Source organism: Epinephelus lanceolatus, chromosome 6 (assembly GCF_041903045.1).
Source record: "Epinephelus lanceolatus isolate andai-2023 chromosome 6, ASM4190304v1, whole genome shotgun sequence".
Taxonomy (NCBI): Eukaryota; Metazoa; Chordata; class Actinopteri; order Perciformes; family Serranidae; genus Epinephelus; species Epinephelus lanceolatus.
The window spans coordinates 46,360,167-46,385,355 of record NC_135739.1 but is presented as its reverse complement, the minus strand read 5'-3'; the positions used below and the strand labels follow the sequence as shown (position 1 = coordinate 46,385,355).

Sequence of the window (25,189 nt, the reverse complement as noted above, 5' to 3'; positions counted from 1 at the left end):
GAAGAGAACAGCGGCCGCGTTAAATGGTATGTTGTGTATGAACTTATTTATTTTGTGTGAGCTGGTAGTAGACTTGACTGTGTGTGTGTGTGTGTGTGTGTGTGTGTGTGAAGTGAGGTGAAGTAGGCTAAGTATGATTGTAACATGCAGTGCGTCTGTTTAATCTGAACTGAAGACCTAACGTAACGTTATAAAAGTCAGTGAACGTTAAAGGGGCAAAAAGCGAAATCGTTTCACCGCTAGGTTTGCTGTTGTGCACTGCCTGTAGACCAAAACAAAGTGCGAGCCTGGCGGGCAGCCCGCTAGGCTAAAACATCGCTCTCACTCACGGAAAAGAGTAGGAACGTTAGCGTTAGCTCCCGGTGTTAGCGCTAGCCAGGATCCGGCAATGGCTCTAGCCAAGTGGCCTAGAGCCCCCCAGGCTGCCTGCCTGGCTCGCGGGCTGCTCAAGTTCCGGACATTAACCCATCCCGGTGTTGCCTCCGCAGCCTCCACTTCACCCAGCTTCACTCAGCTGCCCGATAAACCTGCTGCTTCTTCCCACTTTAACCTGAAGCAATGTTTTAGCCTGGCGGGCAGCTTGCTTGTGGGCTGCCCGCTAGGCTAAAACATCGCTCTCACTCACGGAGAAGAGTAGGAACGTTAGCGTTAGCTCCCGGTGTTAGCGCTAGCCGGGATCCGGCGATGGCTCTAGCCAAGTGGCCTAGAGCCCACCAGGCTGCCCGCCCAGGATTCACATGAACAAGGGGCTGGAGATCAACACAGAGAGAGGGTGTGTGAGGTCATGCTATACTCCAGATGAAATTACACCTCTAGTTCTTCACATAGCAATTTTTTAATTCCTTCAATCTAGAAATGATGAATTTCGCTTATTGCTCCTTTAACATGATGTCACTGTTATTATCTCTGTCATTGGTGAAGCTGTAACGTAAGCGTGAGATTACCAGGTGATGACACTTGGCTCTGTTTTAGAAAAGGAGGAGGTGGAAGATTGCTTTGGTAGCATAGGATTTTCCTGGAGGCATAGGGACCTGAGACTGTCAGTTCAGTATTCAGTTATGAGTTGAAACCTTTGACCAAAAAAATCCATCCTAATTAAAGCTAACAAGATTAAGATATTTTTGTCTTCCTCAGTGGATGGATGGTTGGTGATGTCACTTATTTGTTTGATTGCAACCTTTTTCGTAATAAAAGCTGGTCAAAATACATGAAAAAGTACTTGTCCCCGTTTTTTATTTCATAATGATAATATTTAATGATTTTTCACTGCTGTACTGAAAATGTCCCCGATTTTCATCTCAGAAATCTGGTCAACTTAGTTTAACTTTAGCGAACTTTGACTGGGGAAGTCACAGTCCCAAGAGCAAAGAAGTATGTGTGGAGGAGATGTTATTGTTGATGTGTTTAACCAGCCAGAAAAGTACAAACTACCCGACATGAGAGATGCTGCCTTGGAGGCAGGCAGGAACTTTAAGAAAATGCAAAATGTACCAATAATGTCATATTACGCAGTATTTATTAGCAAGCTAGCTCGCTAACATTCATGTATGTATGTAACTGTACCCTTACTCTCAGCAGAAAACTATCCAAAACATATCCAATTTGCCGAAATTTGCCATGTAAATAGCAGCGCGCCAGGTACAGGTATACCCAGCTCCCAGGGAATGGGAGATGACACTTTGGCTGGTTGAATGTTACACCCAAAACACACCTATGATTAATCAATGCACTAAATCAATCCCCTTTGCTCCTTGTGCCTTATTTTGCTCCCATATTATGTGTCATGCACTTTTGACCATGCACTATAGATCATTTAAATATGGCCCAACAAGTCATAATGATAATAATAATAATCAAACAAAACAAAAACAGAGTGTTGATCATCTTTGGAACAAATTCATACAATTTTTATAAGGACACCGGACCCACTGTTGTGCTTACAGTGAAACCAATCATTAAAATAGTCATTCTTGTATAATTCTGATAATTGTGTGTGAATTTCACTAAACCCCTAAAAGACCTCTTAAGGTCTCCACACACCACTCTATTGATTGAAAATAACAATTTAAATATTTGGTGGTGACGTGGAGATGTACTAAACATGCTGGGGGAAATGATTCAAACATGCTGTTGGGAGACAATTGTGATCACCCCTGTTTACGTATGCACATCTTAAATGGGAGCTACTTCTTTGAGAAAACAGCTCACAGCCTTTTAACTAAGATAGAACTCCACATACAGCACAAATGAGCTACGGTGATGGGAAAAACACATCCACCCACATCCTCTCTTTTACACTGTGTTGTTGATTGTGCAATTGGTAAATGTTGCATCTTTAAGATCCTGCAAAATTATGGGCTCTGTCATCACCATGGTAACTTACAACTGGAAGAGGAGGATGCAGTTGAAGGCGTGGCTCATAGGCCGGGAGAGGAAGAGGTAGCCAAGCAGATGAAGGTTGGGCTGCAGGCTCTCAGCTTGATCGTGTAGAACTGTTGCATCCTGCTGTAGTAAACCTGTATCTGAAAGACAAAGACAGATGTAGGCTGTCAATACACTAAACCTGAAACTACTGCAAAGTCCTCCTACATCTCTGAAAATGTCATCCAGACTACAGATGATGAGAAAAGTAGGAAAATACTTGCATGCCATTTATTATAGTTATATATTCAAAACATGGTGTCCTTTTTGTTCAAACCAACAACAAAAATACACAATAAAACAAAATGAAATGCCATTTCCAATTTGACATAAATTAAAATAAATACTCAAATAAAACAAAACCTTTCAACACCCTTCTTTTCTTTCCTACTTGAAACATGCTGTTTTTATTCAATCTAGGCTCCTACTGCTGGCAAAGTATCAATAAGTGTACCACTTCAAAATTGAAAGTAAAAAAGTGCGGTCCGCGGTCCGTAAATAGGCGGCTCGTGGGCCGGATGCAGACCGCGGGCTGCCATTTGAGGGCCACTGATCTATACAATCAGCACAGTTTCAAGGTGGACACCCAAGAATAGTGTCACCAATTCAGTATACGACCTGTTCATCAGTTATGACGCTAAACAATGGCTGGAAAAGTGTTTTTGCAGAACATTATGATGTCACAGTGAAGTTGACCTTTTACCTTTTGATATATATTGTCATCATGTCATCATTTTATCCTATTAGACATTTGTGTGAAATGATGTCATAATCTGCATATGAATTCTCGAGTCATACACAAAAACATGTTTTCCAGATCAGAGTGACCTTGACCTTTGACCAAATCTAATCAGTTCATTGAGTAGAAGCTGATGTTTGTGCCAAATTTGAAAATTTCCCCAAAGCTGTTCTTGAGATATGGCATTAACAAAAATAATACATGAGTAAGTTGACAATGATCATGAACCTTGACCACCAAAATCTAATCAGTTCATCGTTGAGTCCAAGTCAAACTTCGTGCAAAACTTTAAGAAGTTCCCTAGAGGCAGTCTTGAAATACTGCGTTGAAGAGAGTGGGACAGACAAATGGACGGAGGGATGGACAATCCAAAAACATTACGCCTTCGGCAACAGCTACTGCTGTTGCTCAGCTCCACCATGTCATTCATTATTTTCACATACATTAACTGCATTATGTGTTGCTCTTTTAAAGAATCTTAAAGCTTCCTTAAACTGTCAACTTATCTGAACTTTAACAAGCTGTTGCAGCATGTTCTGCAGAGGGTCTGTTGCTGCTCTTCTTGGTTTGAGCTCCCGTGCATGCTCCATGGAGGGGGCGGAAACCATACAGCCAATCATAATTATACTGCCTGTTTATGGTGCTATAACTTTAATGTGAGTGTTCCTGGCAGAGTGTACATTATTAAACATGATAGTCAAAACAAGCATGTTAAATTAATGGCAATGCAGAAGTCCGTAATATAAGAGTAGGGCATTGAAAACACACACACACACACACACACACACACACACACACACACTGAAACACACCACCGTCACCATCTGTGCCACTGCTTGAGTTTAAATAAAAGAAGGTGCCAGTCCTTGACACCAGCAACTGCTCAGAATGCACATGCAACTTTAATGGGTAAGAGGTGTTACTGTCTTATTTAATTAGATAATGCTGTTTATACTAGTGGATACAAATTCTAATCTGGTGGTGGAAGAAAAATTCAGATCTTTTATGATAATCACAATTGTGTGACAAGTAAAAATGATATTGTTAAATACTGGATTGTATTTAATGTATCATATTTTATAAACTGACCAGATGTTTAGTTGTAAATTCTTTATCTACAAATTAACTAGTAACTGAATAGCTGTCGGAAAAAAATTGTAGTGGAGTTAAAAGTGCAATACTTCCCTTTAAAATACAGGTGTTCAGTACATGTACCCTACAAATGTATTTTCAAAGTGAACTGACTTCCGTGAGTCAACACTGTCACTGCACGAACCAGAAGCGTTTAGCAGTGCAGCTCCTCTCACTGGTAACTCAGAGCACCGCTGTCAGCTCAGCTGTGATTCACATTGCTTGTTAAAAGCCTATTTAAAGACAGAGAAAGCCAAAGAAATTAGAATTACCGCCTTGTGGTTGTATGCCTCACAAACCAGTCTAGTTGCAGTTACAGTTTACATTCATGTCTGTCCAGACTCATATTTAGCCGTGACAGTAGGCAATGCTTCAAATATGCATATTGCTGCAAAGAAGCTTCATACAGTGGCATGCAAACGTTTGGGCACCCCTGGTCAAAATTTTGTTTACTGTGAGTAGTTAAGTAAGTAGATGATTAGTTTTTTAGTTTCAGTCTTTTACAGTTTTAAAATAACGAAAAAAGGAAAAGGGCCTGAGGCAAAAGTGTGGGCACCCTGCATGGTCAGTAATTAGTAGTGCTCCCTTTGGCAAGTATCACAGCTTCTAAATGCTTTTTGTAACCAGCTCAGAGTCTTTCAGTTCTTGTTTGGGGGATTTTCACCCATTCTTCCTGCAAAGGGCTTCTAGCTCCGTGAGATACTTGGGCTGTCTTGCATGCACTGCTCTTTTGAGGTCTATCTACAGATTTCTAATGATGTTTAGGTTGAGACACTGTGGGGGCTATGTCTAACCCTTCAGCTCGCGCCTCTTGAGGTAGTCCATTGTGGATTTCAAGATGTGTTTAGGATCATTGTCCTTTTGTAGAAGCCATCCTCTCTTCTTCTTCAGCTTTTTTTTTTACAGATGGTGTGATGTTTACTTACAGAATCTGCTGTAATTTATCTGAATCCATTCTTCCCTCTACCCGTGAAATGTTCCCTGTGCCACTGGCTGCAACACAAGCCCAAAGCATGATCGATCCATCCTTGTGTTTAACAGTTGGACGGGTGTTCTTTTCATGAAATTCTGCATCCTTTTTTTTCCAAACATACCTTTGCTCATTGTGTCCAAAAAGTTATATTTTAACTTCATCAGTCCACAAGACTTGTTTCCAAAAAGCATCGGGCTTATTCAGATGTTTCTTTGCAAACTTCTGACACTGAATTTTGTCAGTTTGCCAGCCAACATGCCTGACTGGCTCTATCTGTTGTTGATCTAAGAACTATACAATGATGGTAGAAATTAGCTGACAGATGATTTTTAGGTCCATTGACTTTAAAGTAACGATCCCACTGAACTTGCTTTGAGTTGCTCTGTGGTACTAGTTAGAACTAGTAATTACACAACCAGTCAAACAATGATGTGGGCCCATGGGCTTAAGGCCAGACAAAATATGGCAAGGTACACAGACAACAAATTAGCCATTATACTCAGTGGCATAGTCCAAGCAGCTGACAAATGTAGACCTAAGAAACTACTGGTTTCACTAAATTGATAAATTTTCCTGTAGTCTACACTTGAGCAAATGTGACAAGTTTAAAAAAAAAAAAAAAAAAAAAAAAAAAAGGTTTTTAACACTTACCAATTATCCTGTCAAGGGAAAAGAATCAGAGTGAAGTTTAGAAAATAAGTAGCAGGTACTCTCTGACACATAGCCTGAAGAGCTATGTTGTGTTTGGTGAATAGGTCTAATGCCTGGTACACACTACGCGATATCAGCTCGATTCTAGACCAACGCAGTGACCTACAGTGTCGGGATGAATCGTGAACGACAATGAGTGTCGTACACGATAATCCATCATTTCATCTCATGTAGTGTGTCATAGTTAACAACAACCGAAGCCATGTCTTGAACGCCTCACAACGTTCCCACAGAAAATCTAGCATGTTTGATTTTCGTTTTGTCATTCACAACTGCTCTCGTCACAGCCGTCACTTTGACCAATAGTAACACAGAGTGGTCTGCTGCCGTAGACAACTGTATGAAAACACCCCAGGGTTTTAGATACATCCTCTAGGGATGTTACCACAACAGAGTATAAAAGGAAAAATTATGGCGTTAAACTGTAGAACCACTTTATCAACCCAGCCAATTGCATCAAGCCAGCAAACAATGTTACTTCTTTAAAATGGAGACAGACATAAAGTAAGAAAATACAAAAATAGTGGCGGGGCTTTTACTCACCACAACTGCAGAGGCTACCAGCTTAATTTTAAACAGACTACATTATAAATGGGCTGTTATTTATTAGTCCCTCCGTATTTTTATATCTTTACTTTTTATCTGCTCCCGTTTGCATTGCGCTGTAATTTCAAACTCAACGCTTCCTTATCTCTTTCAAATTAAAAGCCCCTTATAACTTCAGTTGAGAGAATCCCTTCATTTTCTAAATTCGCTTTTATCATGAAACATTTGCAGGAACTTGTTGTGGAGGATTCAGTGACTTGCATGTTTGCATACGGTACTTTAAATGTAGCTCCTGGCACATGAACAGACACAGTGACTGAAATAATAGTAAAACTAATAAAAACAGGAAAAGAATAATCTGATGACATCACACATGTCGTGAAAGACGACGAGGGATGATTGGTGTGGACCATCGTGTAGTGTGTCATGTCTGTTGGCCAAGTCACAGCACGATTTTATGACTCCACAATCGCATAATGTGACATAGTGACTGTCAGAACAGACAGAAATGTTGTGTAGTGTGTACCAGGTGTAATTGTCTACTTTGTTTCCAATGCCTCTTCATGCACAACTGCACAATACGCTTCTGAGATACAGTAGGTGATTGTCACATCCAGTCTCTTATTTCACATATTTACATACTGGAGAATTTACTGCCTATGACCAACCATCTCCACACATACAGTACCACGAGAGGTCAGTCAGGGATTTAAAGCAATCAGAGCTACATGCTTAAAGCCTACGTCACACAACATGGCTTCCAAAGTCCTCAGATGGCTGTACTGTTCACACAACTTCCTGTCTTGTAAACAGGGGTCTTGAAGTCGGTGTGTTTTTCCCACTACATGACTGACCAGTGAAGGGAGTCACACACTACAAGATCTTTCACCAGGAGAAATCACCAATAATTCTTGTGATGTGCGGGTTAAACCACAACCCACGGTCAGGGGGCCCTAACTAGAAAAAATCAAAGTCAAAAATGGACAAAGTGTTGTTCAGACTAAGTTATTACGCAAATAACTTACAGAGACACTGAGTGCAACAGTAAACCTTCTCCTCCTCTCTCTCTTTCACTTTCTCTCTCTTCCTCTAAAAAACACACACCTTGCACAGCACTGCAGTGCTGCTTGTCTTCGTCCTCAACATGTCTCTCGCTCTCACTGGCTGTAGCTCATCAACAAAGTCCCCAACAGATACAGATATTTTGCCTGCTAGATATCTAGGGAGCATCTGTGATGCATCGCCGAGCCTCTCAACTAATCTTTAAACAGTTCAACGCTGATATGTGAGCGCCAACCAACGCTGATTTGCTTCTGATCTTGGGCTTTTGTTGCAGAGCTCCAAAAACTGTCAGCATGAGGAAAATCAGGCACAAGGCACTTTATGACTGATGAATGTGTTCCATGATTGCCATAATTCTCAATTAACATATCTACAGCCATTATCTGTCAGAATTTTCATTCAAGGCAGCACGGGGAAGAAATGTTATCAACTGTACCAACCAAGCATTTATTCTTTCTTTATTCTTTATTGAGGATCCTCATTAGCTGATACCACAGTAAAGACTACTCTTCCAGGGGTCCACAGAAAATGCAAAATACAAGATATTAAATTATCACAGCATAGATAATTTACAACATCAACAAAATAAATAAAACAAAAACAACAGACAGCAGTAGTCATGTCTGATGTGTCTCCACATCAGTAGATCATCAAAGCAAACCAATAGAACCATTAAACTAGGCACATAGAATTCTAGAAGAATGTTATAGAAGTATATGTGCACATACAAAGAATCTGACTCTGGTATCTTGTTGCTGTTAATGTTAATACACAGACACACAGCTGAAAACAAGGACAAGATCAAGTTATGAGTGCCATTTGTGAATATGTGAAACATGGGTTTTTTTTCTCCACATGAACCTGCTTTCAGAAGTGTGACGAGAGAATTTGGCACTTTATTAGCAAATAATAGGCTCAGCCTGAAATAAGCCTCATCACGAATCCACCACCAATAATCATGCCTGAAAGGTTTTCTGCATATTGTCTGATATCCCTGTGGGTCTGAAAGTGTAAATACATCTGTTAGTGTTTGGCCACATGACGCTTGTAATGGAGATGATAAAAACAGACAGGTGTGTAGTTGTGTGTGTGTGTGTGTGTGTGTGTGTAGGGGGGATTAAACCTTGACAATTGAATATTAAAATAGTAGCTGGCTATTTTTCTTCAGCAGATCTTTTCCCATTGAGGGGAAAAACATCTTTTGTTATTCAGTGTATAAAAGATGGCTTTGTCATGCTGGTTGCTCATCCAAACCAAGGGCAAGGACTAGCAACACTGGTGCATGCACACATACTAATACACATATGATAAATGTGTGCCTTTGGTGACTATGTAATGCAGCTGGAGACAAAGGGCCACTGGACAGAGGAGTTATTGAACCCAACCACACATTCACAGTCTCTGCATATGAAGTCTAATGTTGCATGGATATAATAACAATGCTAGGATTTCATTTCTGTCCAAAGGGTTCAAGTACATGAAACAGCTTAACACCAAATCGTATTTGAGGCGTGATAATTACTGAATTGTACTGCCAAAATGCAAAATCACTGAGGGAAAAAAAACATACCCACGATGCTCTTAAGTTAGATAGCAGCATTTTCAAATTTTCGAATAATGGCTGTGACAGACAAATAAAGGCCAGCTGCTAATAAAGGCTGTACAGTTGTATGCCTCAGTGAACCAGTCAAGTTGCTCTTACAGTTTACATCCATTTCTGTAAAAACATGAATGCTTCATTAAATCTTCAACCCGACACCACAGAGGATCTATACAATCAGTACAGTTTCCATGAAATTCCAATTAGTGCATTCTTGAGTCTATGTGGACGTTTGTGCCAAATTTGTGGTTCCCTCAAAGTGTTCTTGAGATATGTCCAACAGAATGAGACGAAGGTAAGGTCACAGTGACCTTGACCTTTGACCACCACTTCTAATCAGTTCATCGTTGAGTCCAAGTGGACATCTGTGCCAAATTTGAAGACATGACTGTTCTTGAGATATCACATTCAGGAGAATGGGACAAACTGACAACCAGAGAGCAAAATGCTGTTGGCCACATCTGTCGCCAGTGCGAAGGGCATTAACACAGCAATTACTGAAAATTTTGAATCAACACCACCACTGTGGTGAGAATGACATGACTACATTGTTGTACTGATTTAGTGCTGTGGATGTTTTTTCCTAAATTTATCAAGATAACAAGTAAAAAAGAAGAACTGTGTTTTTATTACAGCTGCTATATCAAATTAAAAAAAAGAGAGGACTCTTACTAAAAGATGATAATACACACATGAAACAGACATTGCGAATAACAAGTATTCTCCCCCTAGTTAATGTTTCAGAAATTACTTTTACAAATTAGGCTTTAGTGTGTGTATCTCGCCAACAGAGATCAGTTTGATTAATATCTCACTATACAATCAGTGATCCGAAACATCTAGTTAACAGATCGATATAATTCAAATCAGCCCTGTCCTGATGCAGCAGGTTATGGTGCAATATGATGTAATTCAATACTGTGTGTTGCAATAGTGTGGACATTTGCACTGTAACTTGATGAATCTTATAGTTCTGAAACTGCTTGGAAGAAATAAATCCTGATACCTCTTCATCTACTGAGAGAAAACTGTGACCTTACAATTCAGAATCTCAATTTTGTAATACTCCCTAATTTCTAGATGATCCCTTTGTTAGATATTTTACCACAAGCATATACCATCATTCGGTATGTAATCTCTTCTTTTAAAAAGTTAAATCATTATAAATATAATAAGGGCATATGGCATTTGTCAAAAACAACTGTTTGCATGTGAGCAGAGGTGTGTGATTCATCATACTGAAGGCTATTTGGATCAGTATTAAATAGTCAATAGTTGCCCTTAGTTACTCAAATCAGGGTTTGATTGCAACGTGACAGGAAGTCCAAGCAGGCCCTGATGAGTGGAAAAAGCAGACAAAGGCCTCAATCACACAGAAAAGGTTTTAGCAGTTGGAGGCAGCCTTTTGTAATTGTTTTTAATGAGAATGAAGCTTTTTGCTCACTGTTCTTGCATTTCTGTGCTCTTGATGCCTGGCATTTTTGCCAGAGTGCTTTGAGCTCGAGTTGAAAAAATTTCAACTCAGTGCGGAAAATGCCCCATGTCATCACTTTTTCCCATTGTCCAATTGGATGATTTGAGAGGTGGGCCTTCTGTGGTGGTCACAACAACAAGTTTACAGTTGATAAACAATGGTGGAGAAACTGATGTTAGCAGTTGTTGGGTAACCAGAGCTATATGGCCTGATGATAGACAGCAGGTTGTCAAACTGTCTCCAAGTTATACAAAGAGTTATATAAAGTAAGTGTAGAAATGGTCATCATGGAGGCGAAGCTCCTGGACCAACTGGTGGTACTCCACTTGATCCAAGCTCTTTTTTAGGGTCTCACGTACCCAGATCTCTATTTCCCTGTGCTATTTGTTGACAGCCTCCCACCCTCAACCAGAGGTACAGCAAGTAGCCTCTGTCTGTCCATTTTAGGAACTAGCTACTAACTACTGATTAGTGAAATAAATAAAATAAAAACATAAATAAATAAACAGTAGATTGATAACATGGGAAGGTTAGGGTAAGGAGGTCATGGAGTGGTTGCCTGGCAACAACAAAAAGGCGCAGAAAGTGTATTTTTACTCGTGGCATTCAACGCAGTGCAGTGCACTTCACGTTTTGCAACCTGCAAAATGCTCTCTATGCAATCAGGGCCTAAGAAGGTTCAATTTCATTCTTAACACTAAACAGATGAATGGAATGACTTAAACATGACTTGTGCACCACAGTATTCTTTGTCATGTACTGCACTAATTCTAGCGAGTTATCTGGGTACTCCATGACTATTATATTATTCATATTAACAGAAAGATTTAATCTTAAAAAAAAATGTTTAAAGAATGGCGGGCAAATGAAAATGCAGAGGTACAAGTTTGTGCAACACCTTGAAAGCCAGCGAAAATATGCTGTGAGAAATGAAATGCATCATCCAGCAGGTTTTCGCTGGCAAATGAGCAGGGAGATCTGGGCGCTTGCGAGATGGAGGAAAGTTTAACACAGATCATTTACAGACCACTGTTATAATACGAAGGTGTTTCAAAAATAAGCAAAGAATGCCCTTAACAAAAAGTTAAGGGTTTTTTTACCTGCTTCTGCATTTTCACCATCATCTTCCTCCTCTTCCTCTGTGGGGGCTTGATCCTCCACACCCACCTGATCCATCACAATGCACTCTGCCACACCTGTCTAAGATCAAATTAATCCAAGTTATAATTAAAAAAATGTTCCCCTGTCAACATTTATCACCAAAATTCATGACACAGTATACTATAATAAATGTCATTTTAAGGGGAGCTTTACTTGGTGTGCAGATCTAGTTAGTTCTAGCTAGTTCCACTGTCCTGGACACATCTGCTGATGTCCTGGACACATCTGCTGTCCCAAGCTATAATACTTTGTATGGACAGCAATTTGGTCCAGTCAAAAGAAACAGGATGGCAAGTTTGGCTGTCATCCTCTTAATTTTCAGTCACTTAACATCTCCATAAATAAACTCCATCAGTGTCTTACATTGTCACTGAGGCTCCTCAGTGTATTCAAATAGGTTCTGCTTTCATCAGGTGTTGGGTGTCAAAGTCTGCGCTCAGGGTTACCAATAGAGCCTAACAAGTAAAAGGCATGCAGGTTATTTTTAGCTGCTTACCTTTAGAGATTCTAGCTGCATCACCTGACATTTCTGAAGAAGTTCCACAAACAAGTAGATAAGCAAGGCCTGCATAACAGAGGGTAGAAAATATATTTTTAGTTCTTGAAATGGGTGTAGTAAGTTCATGACATTGCATGATGTAGCCTCAGAGACAGACAAATCTGTGAGCTCATGTTTTATTCGCTCTTGCCGATGCGTCTGGTCCCCCTTCTGTTCAAACGGGTACATTCAATCTGAAAACAGTGTGCACTGTTTTGCTTTGGTTTCCAGGTTGAACGACATGTTTTCTTAAAATGGTGTTAAACAGTGTGCAACGTGCTTTGAGATACGATTTCTCTCATTTTGTGGGTGTGTCCTAGGTGTAGCAACGTTTATATAAATAAATAAATATGAATGAATTTAGGTTGTGACGTTAGGTGACCAAAATTCTATGTCAGGACGTCAAATGTCAGCGTCAACGAGGTGAAATTTTGTTTGTTTTTAGTTGCGTTGTTGGGTCACCAAAATGTAACATGTTCCAAACATCTCATCATAACCTCATCTTGATTTAGAGTAACAACATTCAGTCTTAAGTTATTAAGAACAAAACCCAATGTCTACAAAACTTCATAAAATTAACATCCACACAACGTGGAATTGCAGCGCTATTGGACATTTAAAATATCGTCAACCCCATTTTCATTCCAACCAAAATTTCTGACATCATACTGACGTCCAGTGCAAGCTGGGCAAATTGTTTTTCAACACCAAAAATGCTCCTTTGAATTGAATTAAACTACATATTAAAAGGCATTGTGCTTGCGTAACACAACAGGCTGTTCAACCTACTGCAGTTTCTCTTTAAATAAACATCACACTACATTTTGTCGGGGCTGAACGCAACCAAGATTTCCAGCATCCCTGTCCTGCTTCAGGCCAGTCACAACAAATATACAATAACCTGTGGTAAGATACGATAAGATAACCTGTGCCATGTCTGGAAAGTGGGTTAGAGCACGCGGTGGTGACAAAATGCTTTAACACTATCCCCGCCATTGATGAGATTTTCTGTCATTTATGACAGAATGCTGTCCTGCCACTGACGAGGTATTCTGGCAATCCACTTTTCACTGTTATAAGACAGGGGACACTGTTACACATCTTGTGAAATAGAACAACACTGCTGTGTCAAAAAACCAGAAGAAGATGTTGTTTACAGAAATGTAGCAGCTTGTAAACCACATGAAAATGCGGGGCTGATGGAAAAATTTATGGTTGCCCTGGAGATGTTGATGGACTCAGAACTTCTGAATCCGATTTGGACAAAGAAGCAAACGAGTTTGGTGGGATGAAACAGGATCACCATGAAGGTGATCGTGACACACAGACAAGACGACCACAGAGGAGAGGGAGACAGCAGAACACTGAACAATCACTGAAAGTGGCAAGGTGTTCCGCTAAACTTCAAACAGACTATTATCATTATTATTATTATTACTTTCATTTATACAATTCAAACTGACATAAGGAAATCTGAAAAAACGAAAAATATAAATGTGAAATTGATTTTGTACTTGAAAATGAGTTTTTTGTCCGAAATGTTTTTTTTTTTTTGTTTTTTTTTGAAAATGCACAAATTTGTGTTGATAAAAAAAGGAATGGAATAAGATAGAATAAAATGGGTTTTTTTTTGGTTTAAAAACACAAGGTCTCTTCTTTAGTTTCATGAACTGTTCACATATTCATAGAACAAAATATTTTGTGGCTCATGAAAGATTAGTGAATATGATTGAAAATGCTGGCGGTGGCTGGCAACTTTAAAGTAATACTCTGGCAGGGAAAGTGTTGACTATAGAGTTGAATAAGTAACATTACTATTGTGCACTAGAACTATCATAGGCTGTATACAACATTGATTGATTTGACATCTAAACCAACCAGCTCTTAGATCAAGCTGTTTTTGCATGTCGTCACAGTCAGGATCAAGTGGGACAGATATCTAAGCAGAATGCATTGTGAGTCGATTGCCAGTGACTGATCCTACGCGGGCCTGGCTCACCTCGGCCCCTTCCCGTTGGTTGGTTGATTGGTTCATTGTTTTGACTGACCAGATTTTCATCGGTTGGAAAATCACTAGTGTGACTTTGATAAGGACATGTGTCCATCACAGCATTTTTTTTTCCCAGCTGAAAATGCCAGCTGTTGTTGTCAGTACTTTCAACATGTATGTCAAGGTAAGTCTTTGTGGTATTTGTCCTGCCTCCTCTCTTCTGTGATTGAACAGCTGGGTAAAAAGTGACAGTGACCAGTGTTTTACCAAAAGCGATTTTTCTCATCAGTCTTGTTCAATGCTTAGGCTTGAGAAGGACTCACGAACTCAGCTCCTGGAAAAGCTTTGCTTCAGAGTTAGAGCAAGAAGTTTTTTTTCAGTTAACATTACATTAGATATCACATTTAGTTTTTACCTGCCAATCAAACAATTGCATGAGGCATTCCACTTGTCCAAACACAGTTTACTTGACCAAAGCAAGTGTGAACATTGAGCCTCTTGACAGGAAAGATACGCTTTAGTAGACACACAATAGCCATGTTTTTACCAAACAAAACATGGCATGGTACCTTTGTAACCAAAAGTAACCCTTCAGACATGATACCTATACCCTAGGTCTGTTTAGCGTTTCCACCACAGTATAGATCAGAGATCATGTTTTCCCCCATCGACCAATCAATGGTTATAAAGTAGGTGGAATTTCAGTCGACCGAGATTTTCTTTGGCTGACCACAGCCCTACATATCTGAAGGCCTTGTAGGTTGAGCACTACAGGAGAAACATGTTGCAATCAGTTTTCTTTTTAATATAAAGTAGTGATCAGGGGCCATATTCACAAAGCTCCCTAATACAAAGAGTTGCTCCTTGTGACGAAATTCTAACAGAATCTTAGAATTGTGATGTTTTCTTCTTTCTTCCCCAAAAAGTTCAGACAAGGTCCTTGTAAAGATAAAAGTTATTCACCGAGCCTCTTAGACCTTAAAAGAGCTCCTAAGATGAAAATCTGTTAGTAGCAGGGAGGAGGACCTCTAAGAGGCCATTTTCTCCTGTGCTTAAAAACACTTTAAGCACAGGAGAAAATGGTGAAAACACAAAGAGGTCAGAGAAATGTTCTCCAAAAGCTGGATGACAGTGAATAAATGAAATGCTACCAATTAAATCATGCAGGGATAATATGTGTGGTTGATGCCATTAGAGATACACACTCATTTCCCTCCTAACACTATAACACCACAAATAAAATGATCACAATGCTAAGATATTTGGAAAACTGGAAAAATGCAACAGTGCAGCAGTGATCACACTGACAATGACAACACTTTTACAGCAGTTAATTTCATTTCCACTGGTTGTCCACACCTTGCAGACTCACAAAGGGGCGTGTCTGTGACAACCAATGACATCTGTTAAAATAATGCATCGTACCTAGCAATGGGGTCAGCCACACCTCCGTACTAAGGTAAAAGTTTCTGTTGCTTACTTGGTCAAAATTGCTTTCCTAAATCACTCTTAACCTGGGACTACTTACTAAAATATTTTAGGCTAAGTAAGGAACTCTCTGAGAGTGTTCTCAGAATGTTGAACATGTTGAATGTGAAACATACTAGGGGCCATAACAGGGCGAGGGGCTGTATTCATTTTTCCATCTTACAGGAGAACTTGAGTAATCTCACCTGTGTCATTTCTTTTTGTTAAAAGCCTTAGGCTGAGCTCTAGCAATCTTACATACTAGAAGTGAATTACATTAATATTTGTTATAATAGGTGCATCTGCTTGTGATGATTCCTAAGGGTCTAACTGATCAGACTGATTTGTGCTCATTTCACACTATCTTTAATCTACACAGACCATGCCAGTCTTTACAGAAAATAAGAGTCCTAAGAAGCAATGTATCACTTACCTGGACAAAGAAGCCAACAAGAAAGGAGACAAGGAAAGGCACCAGTCCAGCATGGGCTATCGTTACTGGAAGACCTAGAAATAGAAATGATGTAGAACCATTTGTGAATCTGATCCCACTTCAGTAGTTCTGAAAGCATCTGTTTGACTCTTTGTCAGCGTATCTACCTGCCTGTCTATCACTGTCTCTGCTTATCTTTCTCGCTCATGGCACTCCTGTCCGCTCGGGCTCAAACTCACCATAAAACTTTATGGATAGTGCTGATTTCAATATGAGATTTAAGTGATTGAACAAGTATTAACTTGGAAGGGCCCCACCTTTGTGGAAGTACATGAAGACCCTGCTGAAAACAAAGTAGTTAAATGTAATGTCCCATGTAATTTCCACCTCTACAAAAATGTCTCTGGTGTTAACTACACTTCATAAACCACCGTTAAATTTGCTCTGCCAATGACAGCCAAGAGATGGACAGAGCCTTAATTATGTTCCAAATGAACTGATATTATAAAAAGGAAGTCTTGTAGAAAGAACAAATACAGTTCACCAAAGTTTTTACCATCATATTAGCTGAGTCAAATCATATTAGCGAGGAAGTTAACAAACAGCTTAAGTCAAAGGGAGTGTGATCGAAACAAACATGTTCTCTTGGGTAAGATTATTTTTCTTTAGCTACTGAGCTCTTCAGCAGAAATGTGATGTTGTGACGGTTTGTGTTATTGTTCACTGGTGCAAAGGAAATATGCTCTGTTCTTTCAACAGTGGTTTGTGTTGTGTGCTAACCGGCTAACTAGCAAAAAGACAGTCTTCCTGTTCTCCTTTTTGAGTGATGATTACAGAATACTGCTGTCTGCTGGTATGGTGTCATGCAGGCGCAGAACAGACGTGCTGGTTGGCCGTCAGCAATAGTCTTTGCAGTGTGTTCACATGCAACTTTTGGCCAAGACACAGATGATGTGAGGTAACGCAACAGTCTGCTTTTCTTTGCCGCTAGTTCTCTGAAGTTGCCTTTAAAGGTGCAATATACGATGTTCAGAGTCTGGGGTCCAATTGTCTGCTAATGGCTATGATGTCACATGCAAACTGGAGGGGGCTGAGCCGGAATGGCCATTTCAGCTGACAGCATTGACAGTGCTATCAGCATTGCTAGGGCATTATGAAATCCAATTTTTTTCCACAAGTTCTTTGTTTTACAATTCAAGCACATTCAGTCTACAGAAAGAGTGTCTAATCGTGGTAAATTCAAAATTTCAACAATTCGACAGGAAAATGTAATAAATATCAATGACTTTGATATTACAACATTGCACTCACATTGCATTTTTTTTTAAATCAAAGAAAGTGCTTCAATATTTTTTAAAATAAAACACTCTATCCTTTTGCGTCATATTCCTCTGCTCTAAATATAACTGTCAGTGTAGTTTTTCGGATGACTGAGCTGTCTCAGAGGGCCTCTTCCAAATGTCTGCAGGGTCCAATGATAACATTCATTGTCAGGATTTTTTTTCCAGCAACCCAACTTAATTAAGTAATCTCCCTCACAATTTAGAGGGATTTCTTAATTCATAAAGCAAGCAGGTAATGTTTTTTTTTATACTTCCAGTGACCATAACCTAATTAACCTTATTTCCAAATATGTTCTGTATCTACACTGTGGTAACACCTTATTTTTAAAGCCTATGTAGTCATGTGTGTATCCTGTGCCATTTAATGCATTTACAGGTCAGAATACGGGTGCCAATCCAACTTTAGCAGCATGGTTTGACCACTGAGATGTGAGTGACGGTTGGCTTGTTACAGAAACATCAAACACTGCCTCTTCAAACACTGACTCGAGATGCACAGGACAGGGTTTGACCCATTCTGGTCAAGGTCAAGCTAACGTTAGCCGTTGCTCACATCTCTGTGGTCAAACCAGCTGTTGTCAAAGTTGGAAACAACACAGGCAAAGCAGAGAGAAGTTTCGGTGAGCAGCCCAGAGGTAGTAATGTCACTCGCTAAGCAAGGTCAGAAAATTACTTAAGTTGAATGTTTTGGGGTTTTTTTTAACTCTTTGAGCACTGGCCCAAACAATTGGTTGATTGCCCTATGTATCTGGCCCTGGTGTGTGTGCCCTCAAGGACTCCATTACTCTACTATATCTTCACGTATCAAATAATGGTTTTCTGCTATTATTGTTCTGAATGTCTAGTACTGCACCTTTAAGGTTTCAGATTTTTCTATCTTGAGTAAGAAGATATAATTACTCACCTAAGATTCCAGTTCCCAGTATTGTTGCAATGGTCAAGAAATCTAGGTACACAAACAGAGCTTTGTCAGATCAATCAGAAAGTCACAAAATTCACACCTACAAATACAAGAAAAAAAAGTCAACAGGTTCTTCTCATAATAAGTATTAAAAAAATAAAAAACTAAATTTTCCCCTCAAACAAATAATAAGACCCTCAACATCAACCATTGGCTGAATCTCCTTGTAGAACATATTTAGCTGGAGAAAATATCTGCTGGCCACAGAAACCAATTAACATACTTTACAGAAAAATGGTCACCATTTATTCACTCACTAAACGTGTCTGTATAGTGCCACTCAGCCTGTGAGCATATGCCACCTGTACATATAAATATTACAACTCAAGAAAGACTGTTGTGTAATATGTAACGTGTTTCTGTTAATGATGTAACCCCTAATCCCTTGATCTCTCTCACCACAATACACCACAGCGGTTCATCAGAACTCAAGGTCTTAAGCATGTGTTAGGTGCACCTTCTTCCCCTTGAATCCGGGCCTGCTCCCTGGCTCTGTGGGGGATTGCGGGGCCGGGCGGTTTCCCCTGGGGGCGGGTGCGTCTGGACTGCTCGCCCTGTGTGCCTGGGGGGGGCGGGGTCTCCTCGTGCTCCCTGGGCCTGGGGTGGCGTGGCCGGTCCCCCCTGGGGGCTGTTTCCGACCCTGGTGGTGCGGGGTGGGTGGGCTCCTCCTCCCCCCGCCTTCGCTCCGCTCCTGCCCCTACCCCTCCCTCCTCCCTCCCCCCTCTCCCCGTCCCTCCCTGCTCCTCTCTCCCGGCCTCGGGTGGGCCCGGGGTCCTCCCCTGGGTTGCGGGGCCTGGCGTGGGGGCTGGGTGCTGCCCGCGGGGGGTGTTCTGGTGCTGCACAGTGTGGGCCTGCCCGTTGGTGTGCGGCCGCCGGTGGGGGCGGGTCGGATGGGATGGGGGTCCGGCTTTGGGTCTATGGCGGTCTGGGGGGGACTGGCGGGGTTGTGGGTTGGTCTGTGCTCTGGCGCGTCGGGGTCGGGGGGGCTGGGTGGGGCCCATCGTCCGTTCACCCTGGTGGCGCGCCTTGTCCTTCTGCTGGGGGCCGATCTGCTGCGGGCGGTGTGGCCCAGGTCGGGACCACTGCGGGGGCCCGACGTTGCAGTTGCCAGGGGGGCGGGGTTAGGTGGGGGCCCGTTGGGTTTCCTTGGGGCCCGCCTGGCCCGCTGTCCATGGGCACTGGGGGCCTCGCGGCGCCGGGGTCTGGTTGGCGCCACCTCCTGGCCCCTCCCATCCATCCCTCCAGCCCTCGGGCCGGGCCTACACTGGCCTGGCCTCCTAAACCACATTTAGTTCACTCACCACACATTGCACAGTTTTAATGCACCACATACACTCACTCTTCGGGGTGCAGACCACGGATGGATTGGGGGGCTTCATAATGGGGCAGGCTATGGGACAGTGGTGTCCGGTAGCCCTCCATGCTGCCCCCCAGCCCATCCTTATCTGTTCTCCAATTTTAAAGCACCACATACACCTACATCTTGGGGGACAGATGGGAACAGGTTCCAGGTGCCTTATGGCTGCACGGGCTGCAGGACAGCAGTGTGCTGTAGCCATCAGCCTTGCCCCCACCTGTCTTTTATGTCCCTCAATTTTAATGCACCACATCACACTTATGGGCACTCACATTCACATTCACGGTGTAGGGTTAATGTTTCTCCGTCAGGGATCGGAGAATCATAGTAAGAGGGGGGGTGGTGGGTTTACACACACTGTAGATACGCATGGCGTGGCTAGTGGGGCCCGGCCCTCCTGGGCTGAGGGTTGGAGCCAGGGAGCCCATTTACATCATGGTGGTTTGGCTGGGTTCCCGGTGTTGGGGGGGTCCCGTGGCCCTGTGGCGGGTGGGCCGGGTGGCGCCCTGGGGGCTCTGTGGGTTCCTGCCGGGGTTCTGCCTCCTGACCGGCTGTGGTTTATGGGCCCTCTGCTAAGGGGTCCCGATGGGGGATTGACTGCTCGTGGCGGTCCGCTCTCTCCTGTGTGTTGGTGGGGGTCCATCCTGGGGGGTTCGGGCGGGTGGCCCTTCGCGGTCCCCTGGTTCCCGATGCGCCGGGGACATATGCCTTGCAGTTGCCACTGCATATGCCTTGCATGCCCTGCATATGCCTTGCCACCCAGGCCCGGGCGGGCCTGGGTGGGCTCTCGTTACTGTCCGATCCGGCGTCTGCTGGTGGCCGGCGCCTGGTGCGGGCCCGTCTGGTGCGGTGCTGGTTCTCTCCCCGGGGGCGGTGCCGGGCCCCCGCGCCTGGCTCCTTGGGTCGGGGGCGGTCCCTGGGTGCGTCCGTGGGTGGGGGATGGGGGCGGGGGCGGGCGGGTGGTCGGGGGCGGGTGGTGGTTGGGGGGGGTGGGGGCGGTCCGCGTCGGGCGGTGGGTGGGCGGGCCCTCCTGCTCCGCCTGTCTGGGGTGTGTCTCTGGCTCTCTGGGGGTGCCGGCCTTCGCCGCCCTGGGTCCTTGGGCCTGCGTGGTGTCCTGCAGCCTCTGTGGCTCCATGGTCTTGGGGTCTGGGCACTCCTGCGGTTTTGGGATGCCATACCGCCCCCCTTCCCCCGCAGGGCTGGCCCTGGACCCTGGTGATGGTTCTCATAAACACATTGGAAGGGTTCAAATACACGCATGCATGTTTGATACTTCAGCTCCATGACGCATCGCAAAGAACCGATGGGATCACTCCAAAGGGGCCCACTTGCTTCTCAAACTTACCACACCGCGCTGGCAACTCTTCTCTGCAATCGGGCTTTCCTCCTCCACCAAGACTCTCATATTTTTGGTGTTCAGTATAGACTTCTCTTTTGTTTTTGTTTTTCAGTACAGTATAGTAGACATGTATATGTTTATTTTCGATAATCTGCATGGAGCACAACCACCTCAAGGCCACAATACATCAGCTACACTGCCTGTTTCTCCCCTGTTTTTTTTTTCGTTTGTTTGTTTATTTGTTTGTTTTTCCTTCTTCTTCTCCGCATGCACTGTCACTATATAACTCAGGACTTAAGCACCTGCCCCCTCCCCCTTGCTTGTTTCCTTACTTTCCCCCTGACACACTTTGGTGTATCACGGCCCTCTCTGACTCATATTAGGAAGTTTTTCCAATAAAGGCTGATAGGCTAGTCTCCAGGGAGGGTGGGTGACGGTCACAACCACGCATTATGGGTATAAAATACTTGACTGCAAGATTAACAGTGCATCAATCTTCACAAGAAGCTTACACCCTTTAGTGGCGCTAAGCTATGAAGACCAATGCAGACAAAAAAAAAATAAATAAATAAATAAATAAATAAATTTTCCCCTCAAGGCTGTATGATACATATTCTAGAACACTGATGCTTCACATCCATCTTTAATCAAGCAGAACAGATGATCTGTGCAATCAGCACCATCACCAACTCAGTATCTGACCAAATGTCTCCCTCTATGTTCCTGAGTTATGGCGTTGAGTAATGACCAGAAATATGTAATGTCACAGTGGAGTCAACCTTTAACTTTTTACATACAAAATGTCATCACTTCATCATTTTATCCTTTTAGACATGTGTATGAAATTTTGTCATAATTAGCATATGAATTCCTGAGTTATGGGCAAAAACATATTTTGGTGACCTTTGATCACCAAATTCTAATCACTTCATCAAGTGGATTCCTTCAAGGCCTTCTTAAGATAATGCATTCACAAGAATAAAACGGACACAAGGTCACAGTGACCTTGACCTTTGACCACCAGTCTGATCAGTTCTTCTTTAAGTCCAAGTGGATGTCTGTGCCAAATTTCAAGAAATTCCCACTACGGCATTCTTGAGATATGGACGGATGAACAACCCAAAAACCAGCCATGGCTATCATGACCCCGAGCCAAAAAACAAAACAAAACAACAATTCTAAACAAAGAGGGTCTAACTCAGAGATATGATTTCTAAAGTGAAAGACTGAAAAGTAGAAGTGTCCAATATGTTTCCTCACAGGACTGACAAGAGTCATTATTTATGAGTCTGTCGATGTGCACTGCGAAGTGCACCTTTTCCTCCTGCCTGTGCAATGTGAACAGCAGCTGAGACTCTGTTTTACTTAAAGTATATCCTTTGTCAAGATGAAGATTGACAACATGATTTGATTTGCACACTTTTTTGGAGAATATTTTTTAAGTCATTGATTGCCAGTCTAATATCAGACTCTTGACTTGAGTCTGACACGAGTCCAAGTCATCAGTCCACATTTCTGGAATTTAATAAATGTCAGTATTAAAATAATAACAATAATTCTATGAGTTGTTGAGACTGTTTCACAAAGGTGTTGAGTCAGCTCTTTAATTTTAAAGGCTGTGTCAAAATGAACAAAAGGTTTTGTTTGACATCTTCAATGTCCAGGTCAGAGACAGTTCAGAAAAGCAGATATATGATAGGCAGGACTGCACTGGAAAATCTGCTGTGTTGAAAAAACAAACCCACATGACCCACAGCCAGCACAAACTCAAATAAGTTTAGTACCAGCAGTGATATCTCAGCTGAGCTTTCATAGCAGCTGGTCCCCCTCTACTGCTCCATCTGCTTTTTCAATGTACTCACAGTTGTAGAGCAAAATACATTTCTCTTAACTGCGCAGTGCACATATCATCTCTGAGATCATTCATTCTCACACAACCAGTGTGTCCTACCTCACTGATATTGCTGTTGGATTCAAGGCCAACATTATAGCAAAATAACCCTGACCACAGACTCTACCTCACCTACCTTAAAACTGCAGCTGCAGGTATCAACATACACTGACACAACAATAGGCAAGATAAAAGAGGCTGTAACCATCTGCTATACACACCCTAAGGACCCCAACATAACAACCAGCTCAACAGGAATGATGTTATACAAACTGCATACTGTTTACTGTACTGCAGTATGTAGTTTTGTTCAGTTGTTATACTCGTATGATGCTGGCTGCCTTTTGTGTATGTTTTCATATTTGTTAATGTTCTCTAATAAACTTATGGATGCTATTTCCCTCTCAGGAAAAATAAACTTAACTGACTAAAAGGGTGGTTTGAATAACTGTGGGTACAAATTTGAAGCCTTGACAGTGTATTTGAATCCAGCATTGCCTGGTAGCTTGGAGCTATACACAGTTCTACAGGGAAAAATGACACTTTGATTACAGTAAAGTGACAGAGGTGAAACCCATACAAGGCAAGCAATGCTAGCATTAGCAGCTAATGCTCAGTGATGTTGCTAGGTACGCATCCTGCATACATGATGCATTAAAATCTGAAAGGACACCGTAAACGCTGTGTTTGGGGGACGCACCCTATTATTTTCCAGATAATGTTTAAATCATAGAAAACAGTGGCATTGTGTCAAATTATTTATTTTGAAAGTATTTCTCATGTCACAGAAACTCGTGGTTTGGATCCTATCATACAGTCAGTGATGTGTTTGGGTTTTTATCCTGGTGCTCTGGATGCCCTGATACAGCATTACTGAAAACACTAAACTCAGAAGGATTACACTGACCAAAGAGCTATGGTAAAGATCATCAAAAAGGAAAGAAAGTGATTTGTTTTGGTCACACTTATGTTACTGAAAAAGGCATAAATATTGCTAGACATATCAACGTTTCAAAAATTACATAGTATATAAGCTGACTTTGTCATCTATTGGTTGAAGGGATGGTGGATGGCAAGACACCCCGAGGCAAGATGCCTGCCAAGCTGCAGACCACTGTTCGAGACCAACAAACATCAATACTTGTGTTGTTTTTTAGGTGTCGTAGCATTGTTCCGACATCTCATTGTTCCGACCTCTAATTAGTCCGACGTCCCGTTATTCCGATATGTGATTATACTAGTCTACACTGTATTTGTGTACCATAGAGGATCAGCAACGCAACAAAAGTAGGCTACTGGTCGAGATACAAGTGCCACAGAGAGGAGAGAATGAAACACCATAACCTCCTGTTATTAACTCTGGGGTTCGGGTTGTGTGGGGAGCTCTCCGCGGTGCTGAACGGCTCCCAGCGGGCGTATTTCTGCTTGATGGTGCGCCGCGACCGGCTCTGGGTCAGCTGGGAAAGGCTTGAGGTGAAGCAGTCTCACGGCTTATGTGTTTGCCACTTTCTTTTTCATTTTAACCCACACCATGATCTTTTCCTGACCCTAACCAAGTGGTTTTTGTGCCAGAACCTAACCAGACCTTAACCACAGGGCATCATGATGATTTCTGAACAACGGGACTTCGGAACAATGGGTTTAATATGGTCGGAACAATGGGATGTCGGACCAATGGGCTGTTGGACCAGTGGGCAGACCCCGTTATTGAGTCATTAGCTATGTTTCCATCCAAAAGTCATTTGAAACATTGGGAAATGTGCATTAAAAGAAATACGAATCCTGTGTGTTTCCATTAAATGTACGGACTTTGGTGAAAACTACGAACTCGCCCGAGTTTTCCGCAGAACCGGCGACAAAACAAGTCTCGCATTCTTCTTCTTCAGGCTGATGGAAACATGGCTATTGCCGTGTGTCGTGCTGCTAATGAGAAATGGCTGCTTTTGCTCCTGAACCCAGCTATTTCAAGCCAAAACATAATCTTTTCTTGTGCCTAAACCTAACAGAGTTCATTTAAGTTTCAATGTATCCAGTTTGCAAAGAGTGCCAATA

The 25,189-nt window shown here is 42.3% G+C and overlaps 1 protein-coding gene across 1 annotated transcript in view; it reads right to left on the bottom strand.

Moving 5' to 3' along the window:
- LOC117253454 (uncharacterized) overlaps positions 1–25,189 on the bottom strand; it is a 154,021-nt gene that overhangs the window by 112,338 nt on the left and 16,494 nt on the right. The window contains exons 2-6 of the mRNA XM_033620922.2: positions 18,494–18,535; positions 16,247–16,320; positions 12,315–12,383; positions 11,758–11,857; positions 2,384–2,522 (exon numbers count right to left, since the gene is read on the bottom strand). Coding sequence (XP_033476813.2) covers positions 2,384–2,522; positions 11,758–11,857; positions 12,315–12,383; positions 16,247–16,320; positions 18,494–18,535 — 424 coding nt within the window. The remainder of the gene's footprint in view (positions 1–2,383; positions 2,523–11,757; positions 11,858–12,314; positions 12,384–16,246; positions 16,321–18,493; positions 18,536–25,189) is intronic.